Here is an 11,103-nt window from a genome sequence, read left to right on the forward strand (position 1 = left end):
TATTATTTTTGTGTGAGTGTACCATCAAATCAGATCTGACTGGTACAGGAGGAGATTGTCCCTCCTTCCCCGGCAGAGCATCTGGTGGATTCAAACCGTGCGCCTCTGGAATTGTAGTTCCAGCTCCTTACCACTAGGCCACCAGAGCTCCCCTTGAATAAGTGTTTTAAATTCATCAACTCATTAACTAAAATAACCTGATGGATGTGTTGTCATTAACTAGGTAAAGAAAAGATGTGGTGTAAAGACAGTTCAGATAGATGAAAGAGCACCCACAAAAACCCTGGGGTAAACAGGTCCTTCAAGGTGGCTGGAGAACTAATAGAGGCATCAAAAAACAGGCTGAGAAGGTCAGATGTTGCAGAGGCACAAAGATTTTGGTCTTTATGCTTGTTGTTGTTGTGCTGTTAGGTGCCGACTCTTACAGACCTTATGAATAAACAGATCTAAATCCTGTCCTATGCTGTGCCATCCTCACACTTTCTGACACATTAAAGCCCATTGCAGTGGTCGCTGTGTCAATCCACCTGGTCAAGGGTCTTCTTCTCCTTCTCTGACCCCTCTATCTTTCCTAGTATCATGTCCCTATCCAAGAAAAAGCCCCTCCTAGCAACATGCCTGAAGTATGTGAGGCGAAGCCTCATCCTTTTTACCTCTAAAGAGTACTCTGGCTGCACCCTCTCCAAGACATTTGTGTTTGTTCTTTTGGTAGTCCATGGGATGTTCACACTGTTCTCCAACACCACAGCTTGAAAGCATCAATTCTTCTGTCATGTTTATTCACTATCCAGCTCTCAGATGCATAGCAAAGATGATCAGAAAGACTATGGCCTGAATCAGGTGTACTTTAGTCCTCAAACTGACACCATTACTCTTCAATAATTTGGAGAAGTCCCTGATTGAAGACTCTCCCAGTGCAACACAGCTCCTGATTTCCAGACTGCTAGTACCAAAGGAGTTAATTGCAGATCCAAGTAAGATAAAGTTGTTGACAGTTCCAATCTTTTCTCCATCTATCATGATGTTGTCCACCAGTCCAATGGTAAGAATATTTGTTTTCTTGACCTTGAGATGCAATACATATTGAAGGCTGTGTTCTTTGATCTTTCAGCAAGGTTGTGACATCAGCATAATGCAAGTTATTGATGAGTCTCCAGCCAATCCTGATGCCACATTCCTCTTCATAAGAGTCCAGCCTCTCAAATAATTTGCTCAGCACACAGATTAAATAGGTATGGAGAGAGAATACAACCCTGACACATTCCTTTCCTAAATTTTAAACCATGTAGTGTTTACTTGGTTCCACAGTCAACACTCTTGGTAACAGCAGCCAGGAAATCAAGAAACTAATTGCATTGGGAAAGTCGGCTGTGAGGGACCTCTCCAGAGTACTGAAGAGCAATGACATCTGGCTGAAGACTAAGGTGCACCTGATCCAGGTTATAGTCTTTGCAGTTACGTGCTATGCTTCACAGAGTTGGACAGTGAATAGGGACGATAGAAAGAGAATTGATGCTTTCAAGCTGTGGTGCTGGAGAAGAGTGTTGAATATGCCATGGACTGCTGGAGAACAAACAGGTTTGTCCTGGAGAGGGTGAAGCCGGAATGCTTCTTGGAGTGAAGGATTCTGAAGCTTCATCTGACATACTTTGCATGTTGCAAGGAGGAACTGGTCCTAGGAGAGGGACATCATGTTTGGGAGAGTGCAGGGACGGCACAGGAGAAGACGACCCTTGATGAGATGGATCGATTCTGTAAGTGGAGTGGTGGGAATGAGTGTGTTTGAGACGGCGAGGTTGGCACAAGATAGACTGACGTTTAGGGCTCTTGTACATAGGGTTGCTATGTGTTGTAAGCGACTCAATGGCACATAACAACAACAGCAACAGTGTTTCTTTGCTCAATAACCTCCTGGTCTAGGTATAAATTTCACATGAGCAGAACTAAGTGCTTTCCATTCTTCTCAACGTTAGCCATAACTTCAAAGCAGCTTGAGAAGACAAAGCAAAGTATTATAATAAAATGTGCAGAGATCTGAAATTGGAGAATAAAAAGGGAAGAACTCGCTCTGTATTTCTCAAGTTGAGAGAATTGAAAAACAAACTGAAGCTTCCAGTTGTAATACTGAAAGATGCTATGGGCAGTATAATGAATGACCCAGAAAGCATCAAAAGAAGATGGAGGGAGTACTCAGAATCATTGTACAAAAAAAAAATACAAAAACAAAAAAACAAACCTGATACTGAAAAATTTCAGGAAGTACCATACGAGCAGAAACCAATGATAATGAAGGACAAGAGGAACCTGCATTGAAGACAATGGCAAAAAATAAGGCCCCAGGAATTGATAGGATACCAACTGACTTCTTTCAATTAACAGATGCAGGCCTGGGTGCACTCACCAGTCTATGCCAGGAAAATTGGAGGACAGCTGCCTGGCCCACAGATTGGAAGAAGTCGGTCTTTGTTCCTATTCCCAAGAAGGGTGATCCGATAGAATGTGGAAACTATCGAGTTGTATCATTAAAATCACTTGCAAGCAAAGTACTGCTGAAAATCATTCACAAAAGGCTAGAATAGTACATAGACAGGGAACTGCGAGTAGTTCACATAAGATTTAGAAGAGATCCTGGGACCAGAGATATCATTGATGTCATATGAATCCTGCCTGAAGGTAAAGAATACCAGAAGAACGTCTATGTGTGCTTTATGCTAGGAACAATGAAGATCATTGAAAGTTTCTAAATAGTGATGACAAACATGTACATTTTTAAGGATTACTCAGCCATATATTAAGAAAAAAAGAAAAACCAACAACTTATTAGAAGTGCTTCTAGGATAATAAAAATGTTTTCAAATTAAGTATAGTAATGATTGTATGTAATCCTTAAAGTATTAAAAACAAATGAATTTCACATGTTAAATAAGAGAACTGTATGGTATTCAATGAAATTTTTAAAGCATTCAGCCACGAGTGAGGAAGTAGCTGTAGACAACTGATTCTGAAATCCCATGGCCAATAAAAAAAAATAATGCCAGTCTGTAAAACCAGCTAGTCAGAAGGCAGCTCTGGTAGCCTAGTGGCAAGAAGCTGCACTGCAGTGGTTGGAATCCACCAGATGCTCTGCTAGAGAAGAGGGGCAATCTCCTCCTATACCAGTCAGATCTGATTTGGTGGTACACACAGAAAAATAATAAAATTAAAAAAAAAACAACACACCTAGTTGGAGCTTTTGAGTTTTCACCCACCTAACAAGTAACGCTCCTTTGTTATGCAAATACAGTACTAGCATCTTAGAAGAGCCATAGCTACTAAGAACAAAGGAACAAAAGAACATGCATGGTCTGCTTCTTTTCCACAGCCTACTAAACTTGGGCTTAAAAAAGTCACGTGATTCTCAGTCAAGAAAACAAAGATTCTCACTACTGGGCTGATTGGCAGTATTGTGATGGATGGTCAAGAGATCGAGATTGTTAAGAGATTTAGGTTGCTTGGCTCCATAATAAACACTCTTGGTACCAGCAGCCAGGAAATTAAAAGACGAATTGCACTGGGAAAGTCTCCTGACAGGGACAGCTCCAGAGTACTGAGGAGCAACAATGTCAGTCTGGAGACTAAGGTGCACCTGATCCAGGCCATGATCTTTGCAATTACTTGCTATGCACTGGAAAGCTGTACAATGACTAGGGATGATAGAAGGACAGCTGATGCCTTTGAGCTGTGGTGCTGGAGAAGAGTATTGAATATACCATGGACTGCTAGGAAAAGAAACAAGTCTGTCCTAGAGAGGGTGAGCTCCTTGAAGTCAAGGATTCTGAAGATTAATCTGACATACTTTGGACATGTTGCAAGGCGGGACCAGTCCTTGGAGAGGGACATCATGCTTGGGAGGGTAGAGGGACAGCACAAGAGAGAAAGACCCTTGATGAGATGGATTGATTCAGTGACTAGGGTAATGGGGGCAGGTATGTCGGAGACAGCGAGATTGGCACAGGATAGAGCAGGTTTTAGGGCTGCTGTACGTAGGATGGCTATGAATCACAGGCGACTCAAGGGCACATAACACCACCACCACCACCACCTACTGTGGATTTTCCCTTTCCTGTTCTGATAAGACGGAGACAAGGGCTTGCTACCTACATCAAAGGGTCTTTCTCTAAGAAAGCAGGAAGCAAATACATGAGCACTCCATTTTAACATCCTGATATAAATGGAACTTCAGGACTGTAACTAGTATGAATCTTTCTGTAAGATGTAGCCATCTGGAGTCTGAGGATTTGCTACCCTGCCAGCTGTCACATTCTCTTTATCTTTGTCCTTTTATATAGAATGTTTGGATAAACTACCTTTCTTGGCTTTTTTTAAAAAATAATTTTAATGAGCATTTACAGAGGTTTTGGATTTCCATTCATTCATTGCTGTACTTCTCTCCCTGCCCAGCTCCCCCCCGCCCCCAAACCTTCTTGGCTTTTTGCAACTGTAGTGGTTAATGGTTTTTTCCTTTAAAACAAGAATAACATAGACATTGGAAGAGAGCCAGAGCGGAAGTGGGGACACTAATTAGGAGTCTTCCTTAGTAGTTCATAAGGATAAGTATGACAGAAGAACTGATGCCTTTGAGCTCTTCTGGTAAAGAGTACTGACTATCTTATGGACTGCCAAAATAACAAACAGGTATGCTTTGGAGAGGGGATAGTGGCAAAGAAACAAAGCTTTGTCTCACATACTTTGCTAGGAGAGGTTATTTGTTGGTGAGGGATATCATGCTTGGAAAGGTGGAGAGATGGCAAAGAGAGAAGACCTTCAACCAGCTGGACTGACACAGTAACCACAGCAATGGACCTAAGTACGTCAGAGATTGTGTGGATAACACAGGATAGGACAGGGTTCAGATCTCTTGTTCACAGGGTCAGTGTGAGTCACAGTCAAATCGACAGCACCTAACGACAACAAAAAAGGTATGAGGGTTTAGACTGAAATTATACTGATGAAAAATAAAGTGAAAGAGTTCAATTGAGATTTAAGAAGTAAAAAAATAAAGAGAATTTGATGATTGACTAAGTGTAGGGGATGAGGCCAGGGATAAATTCAAGGCTCATTTCCAGGTTTGCGGCTGCATGAGTGTGTCTGAGGACTTGAGTCACTCACCTCCATGGTAGGACAATCAGCCTTGCTTCGGATAAGGGTGGTGGGGATATCTGTATCAGCATATTCATCATCCAGGTCCACCACATAAGCCATGCGGCCAGGCAGGAATAGCTCATTCCGCTCATAGGCTTTGCTTTTGAAGAGCATGCGGTAAACATTACGGCCTACAAAACAGTAAAGAGCAGCAGGTGAACAATAACCGTCTACAGCAACTGCCATCTATTAAGTACTTACTTAGTGGCAGTCACTCTACCAAATGCCATGCACGCCTGGCTTCATTCAATCTTCACAACAGCCCTATGAGGTGGGCATCACTATGCCCTTTTGACCAGTATGAATACTAGAGATGAGAGTCAATGAATCTGCCTGAAGTTATACAGCTACCAAACAAAAGAACAAAGAACGACCATGGCAATCCAAAGCCTGAGCTCTTATTCATGCTAACTGCTATCTTAGTCTTTTACACCTTTTTTAGGCCCTGTGGAGGAGAATGAAGTTTAAAATAATATTGACGGTGATGGAAAAAACAGTTCAATTAAATACTACATGTGATAGGCACACTGCATTTATTATTCCCCTCATCCTTGAGGTAAATATGAACCCCATTTTTATAAATGGACAAATGGGCCTTAAGCAGTAAAGTCAGTTACCTAAAACCATATGCCTATTATGGTTTCATTATCAAGATCCAAAGCCAGGTGTACTTCTTAAAATTTCCTATTCTGAGCTTTTACTCACTAACCTGCTATCTCTCTTTATATGCAAGCTTTCATTTCTAAGAATTTCCAACAGAGCGAAAGAAATAAAAATAAAGAGGTGACATAATGAAGTCCAAACCTATACAGATCCAGGAGCAAGAGAAAAGGAGGTTACAGGAGGAAGAAGCTCATCTTTGACATTTCACCTAGTATGTGCAGTCACTATCCTAAAAACTATATACTCACCTAGACGTGTTTTAAATTCAATCTTATTTTCAGGGTCTTCATCTTTTCTGAAAAAAAGAAAAAAATACATTTTTTGCTAAATGTGTTCCTATTGTACCACCTACTGCTCTGATCTCATAACTTCAACTTCCCACTCTCCCAATTTCCTTACTTGGTTTCCTTCTGGGGCTTTTCCATCAGTTCCTCCTCCTCTTTCTCTTTGCTGGCAATCTCAGCTCGTACCTATCAGTAAAGCAAGTAGGTTTAACACATGTATCCACCTTACAAATACTACTAAACATCCCCTATACCTCACCGTGCCAGGTACTAAGGACACAACACCAGACACAGTCCTCGTTCTGCAGAAACTGAGAGCAAGAGAGTAACGTAAGCAGGTCATTTCACCAAAGTATGAGGACAGCTATGAATTGTCAAACAGAAAGGCTACGAAAGGGGACAGGAGGTAAGCAAGGGAGGACCAGCCATTCCTGGGTAACAAGGGAAAGATTTCTCTAGGAAACAGTATTTGGGCTGAGATGTGATAGCTAAGCAGCAATTTGGTCTTACAAAGGGATTAATTTTAGCTCTTTTGGATAGTCTACGCTACCTTAACGAAACTGTGTCCCCAACACCTGGAGACCACAACATACCATTCAGTACACTAGTTCTGCCATCTACACACCTAGTCGGGGCTCACCTTCTGAAGAAGAGCAAAATCCAAGCCTTTCACCAAATGGGTGTGCTCCATATCACCACCCAAGAATTTGGACTCTTGAATCAGTTGTCTTCTCTTCTCTGCAGCTGATTTATCCCTATAATAAAAAAGGGAGCATTATAACAGCCCTTGGTGCATGACAAGTGCCTCCTGAAATGGCCTCAAGTGGGCTCCAGAGCACAGAAAGCCCATGAAGTAGTCACATCATAACTGTATGACTCTGATGCTGTGGGAGCCCTGCCCCAGCCCAGTGATTACTCACGCCTCAGCAGTGGGGCCCACAGCCCTGTAGTTAGCTGTAGTACTGATCAGTTCTGTTTCCTCATAATCTTTGTTCACACCATCTCGCCGTTCTTTGGCACGGTCCCGGTATTTCTCAGCTAATTCTCGCTCTCGTTCAATTTCTTGTTGGCGTAGCTTGGCGTAATAACTATGATCAGAGAAAAGACAATGTGTAAACCTCATTAGTAGCTTCCCCTGAATCAACAGAACTGTCCCTGACTACTCTACAGAGAACCTCACACGTGTCCTATTAACAGTGACCTCTTGGTAGTCTTTAAAATCAGAACTAATCGTGCAGTTTACAATTTCAGTGCCACATAAATCAGTGAGACAATTTCAGTGAGACTTTCAATCACTTTAAATGACACTCAACTCTACATCATTCAATCTCTAATGTGTGAGAAACTTTTATACCTATAAACACAAAAATCAAAAGTCATTTGAATTTGTAACTTTCTAAGTTTCAGATGAAAATTACTCATTCCTTATTGGTCCACCCCTAGAAAAAAATGAAAATACCAGGTGCATAAAGTTTTGTATTCTACAAATATAGCAATAGTAACAGCTAAGAGATACCAGGCAATTACTATGTACCAGGCACTGGTACCAAGTGCTTACATGTACATCTCAGTTGAGCCTCATAACAATCTTCTGTGAAAGTTATTACCACTATTCTAGACAGAGAATCACTCACTGATGGCCTAGTGGATAGAATGAAGGTCAGTTCAAATACACCAGTTGTTCTTGAGGAGAAAGATGGACAGTGTCTTCCTGAAGTAAATGCCTCTGAAAACCCACTAGAGGGTCAGCTATGAATTAGTTCTAACTCATTGGCAGTGAGTTTGGGTCTGAGTCTATTTATAGGAGTGTTGTGATGCTAAGTTCACAGAGTGTTGCACTATTAGCCAAAAAACTGTGTCTTCAGACATTAAAATCCACCTTCCTCAGGAGGAAGATGGACAGTCTTCTTCTTTTGTGTTTTGCAGCCTTGGAAACTTGATGGAAGGTCACTATGAGTCAAAACAATGGCAATGAGACTGAGTATATTCGATTTATAAAGAGACTGACAGTGGATTATGTTAAGTGTTAGGCTGCTAACCAAAAAATTGGCAATTCAAATAAAATAGCTGCTCCTCAAAAGTAAGACAGGAAGTGTCCTCTTGTAAAAAAACTCAGAAACCTAAGGGAGGGTCTCCTGAGAAGGAACTAACTAGAAAGAAGAATACTTGGTTTTGGTTTGGCATTCCATCTATAAGAAAACTGATACTTTTATTATTAGGTGCTGTCAAGTTGAGAATGACTCACAGCAACCTTATGGATTCAGCACAACGGATCTGACTGGACTCTGCCCCATCCTGAACTGTTCTTATCATTTCTGCCATACTTGCGCCCATTACCACAATCACTGTGTCAATCCATCTTGTTGATGATCTTCCAACATCATTTGTGAAAAATGAAAATTGTTGTTGTTAAGTGCCATCAAACTGCCTGTGACTCATAGCAACCTTATGCATAATACCTCTGAACCCTGGCCTATCCTGAGCCAGTCTCACTGTCTCTGACACACCTGCCTCCATTATCCCAGTTACTGTGTCAGTCCCTCTCATCCAGAGCTTTCTCTAAGGACTGATCTCATGACAACATGCCCAAAGTATGTGAGAAGGAGCTTCAAAACCCTTGCCTCCAGGGAGCAATGTGGTTTCACCCTCTGAAGGGTAGACTTTTTGTTCTCTTGGCAGTCCTTGGTATGAAACTGAGGATAAAAGAGGGTAAATAAAATCACAAGATTACCTAGCTAAGAACTGTTCTTAGGTGCTACCAAGTCCAGTACAACTCCTAACAACTGTATGAACAGCTAACCCGAAATCTGCCCTATCCTGTGCCATCCTCATTATCTCTGACATACAAAAACCCATGCTGAAGTCACCACATCAGTCCATCTCGTTGAAGGTCTTCCTCTCCTTTTCTGACCCTCCATCTTTCCAAACATGATGTTCTTTTGCAAGGAATAGCCTCACCTACATGTAAAAAGTATGAAAGCTTTGCCATCTTTGCTTGCAAAAAGCACTCTGGCTGTACTTTTTCCAAGTCATATCTGTTTGTTTTCTTTTGCCAGTCCATGAGATATTTAGTGCTCTTCTCCAACACCACAACTCAATGGCATTAATGAGTCTTCTGTCATCCTTATTCATTGTCCAGCTCTCAGACGTATAGCAGGTGATTGAGAAGACTATGGCCTGAATCAGGTACACCTTAAGTTATCACACGAGAATGCTAAGGAGCAATGATGTTATTGCTCCTCAGCATTATGAAGAGGTCCCTGACAGCAGACTTGCCCAATACAATGCAGTTCCTGATCTCCTGACAGCTAATGCCTCGGGTGTTACAGTCAATTCAAACTTCAACTTTTTCTCCATATATCCTAATGTTGACTGTTAGTCCTATAGTGGGGACTTGTGTTTTCTTGATGTTAAGATGTAATCCACAACGAAGGCTGTTTTCTTGATCTTCTAAACTCTAGTGGGTTAAAATTATCATACTCTAGTGGGTTAAAATTATCATTGCTGACCACTAAAAACAGCAGAGCATTTCAAGGTAGCATAGGAAAATCTCAGTTTTCACACTCACGGCTTGTACCTACTCCTTTCCTCCAAACATTATCCACCTTAAAACCCAATTTCCCTTCACCTTTTCTTTTTCCTCCTTCGTGCAGCTGGGTCTTCATCCTCATTGTATTCTCTTGGCATCCTAAGAAAGACAAGAAAGTCACTGGTACTGTATTTCTAAGACCTAGAAAGCAGCATTATAGATTGCGAAGGAGTAGAGAATATTGAACGAAATGGCAGTTTCAATCAGGCAGTTTCATGATAATAGCTGCAGGTAAGTGACTCTTCTCAAGCTTTAGAAAACATCACAAACTACCTGAAGGGACTATTAAAAAAATATATATATCCCCAAGCACCTACTCCAGAGAAGTCAGGTCTAGAAATGTGTCCACAGAATCATCACAAATGACTCCAGTATAAGCGATTTACAAAATATACTCTCAAAAACATTGAGATTTTACCAGAGCCGCAATTTCCACAGACAGAAAATGAGAACCACAAGCTTGAACAAAAAGACCACACTTCCAGTTTCTAAGACATTATAGTTCATTAAGTTTTCTATAGAAAAAAAACAAGCAAGCAAATCAGATCATCCTAAGACTTACTCATGGTGACGTGATTTAGAAGGTGGTGCAGAAGTGGGTGCAGCCCTTGGGGTCATGAGAAGTTTCCTGAAGTCTTCATTGGTGAGTTTTGATCTAGAAATGTCAAAGAATAAAAATAAATAAATAAAAAAGACTCAGAAGTGAAAAGGAACACGTAAAAAAAATGCTTTTTCTTTAAATCAGAGAAATATAAATTCAAAGACAAAAAAAAATAAATTCAAAGACATAATACTTTCAATGAATCAGAATGGTAAATTTGAGTTACGACTGGGAAACTGATTCTCTCATTTATTGTTATTGAGAATGTAAATAAATATGGTCAATCTGGTAGGTAATTTGGTAGTATTTATTAAAATTTATCTATCTACCTTAAGATTAAGCAAATCCATGCTGGACTTAACCTGGCCAATTACTAAAATAGAAATATACATGCTACCCTGTGTTATAGATTAAATTTTGTCACTTAAAAACGTGCTGCCGGGGCTGGCTGAAAATTGCCTGTGACTTCATCCATAGCCACTGGTGAGAGTCAGCGCCCAGAGCCATCAGGGGCTTTAAGCTCGTTGCCCACTGCTGTGGTGTGGACAGCTGAAACCCAGGCCCCGACAGGCACCTGGGGGGGAAAAAAAACCAGACTCTACTTCATGCTCTGATGGAGAAGGAGGGGCAGTCTCCTATACCAGTCAGATCCAATTTGACAGCACACACACACACTTTTTCTTCTTTTTTTAAAAAAGACTACTTCAGCCGTCACGGCCCTCTGCCCGGGGCGGGCTGCCCTCGGCCCTCTGCCAGGGGCGAGCCATCGCGGCCCTCTGCCCGGG

General features: G+C 41.3%; 1 protein-coding gene across 1 annotated transcript in view; it reads right to left on the minus strand.

Moving 5' to 3' along the window:
* The window catches only part of IK (IK cytokine, down-regulator of HLA II), a 24,446-nt gene that overhangs the window by 8,866 nt on the left and 4,477 nt on the right, over nucleotides 1-11,103 (minus strand). The window contains exons 3-9 of the mRNA XM_006891154.1: nucleotides 10,280-10,372; nucleotides 9,757-9,816; nucleotides 7,049-7,216; nucleotides 6,769-6,883; nucleotides 6,244-6,314; nucleotides 6,093-6,139; nucleotides 5,149-5,312 (exon numbers count right to left, since the gene is read on the minus strand). Of these exons, the coding sequence (XP_006891216.1) occupies nucleotides 5,149-5,312; nucleotides 6,093-6,139; nucleotides 6,244-6,314; nucleotides 6,769-6,883; nucleotides 7,049-7,216; nucleotides 9,757-9,816; nucleotides 10,280-10,372 (718 nt within the window). The remainder of the gene's footprint in view (nucleotides 1-5,148; nucleotides 5,313-6,092; nucleotides 6,140-6,243; nucleotides 6,315-6,768; nucleotides 6,884-7,048; nucleotides 7,217-9,756; nucleotides 9,817-10,279; nucleotides 10,373-11,103) is intronic.

This window comes from Elephantulus edwardii, unplaced genomic scaffold (assembly GCF_000299155.1).
Source record: "Elephantulus edwardii isolate Elephantulus edwardi_28Jun2011 unplaced genomic scaffold, EleEdw1.0 scaffold00095, whole genome shotgun sequence".
In the NCBI taxonomy this organism is placed as follows: Eukaryota; Metazoa; Chordata; class Mammalia; order Macroscelidea; family Macroscelididae; genus Elephantulus; species Elephantulus edwardii.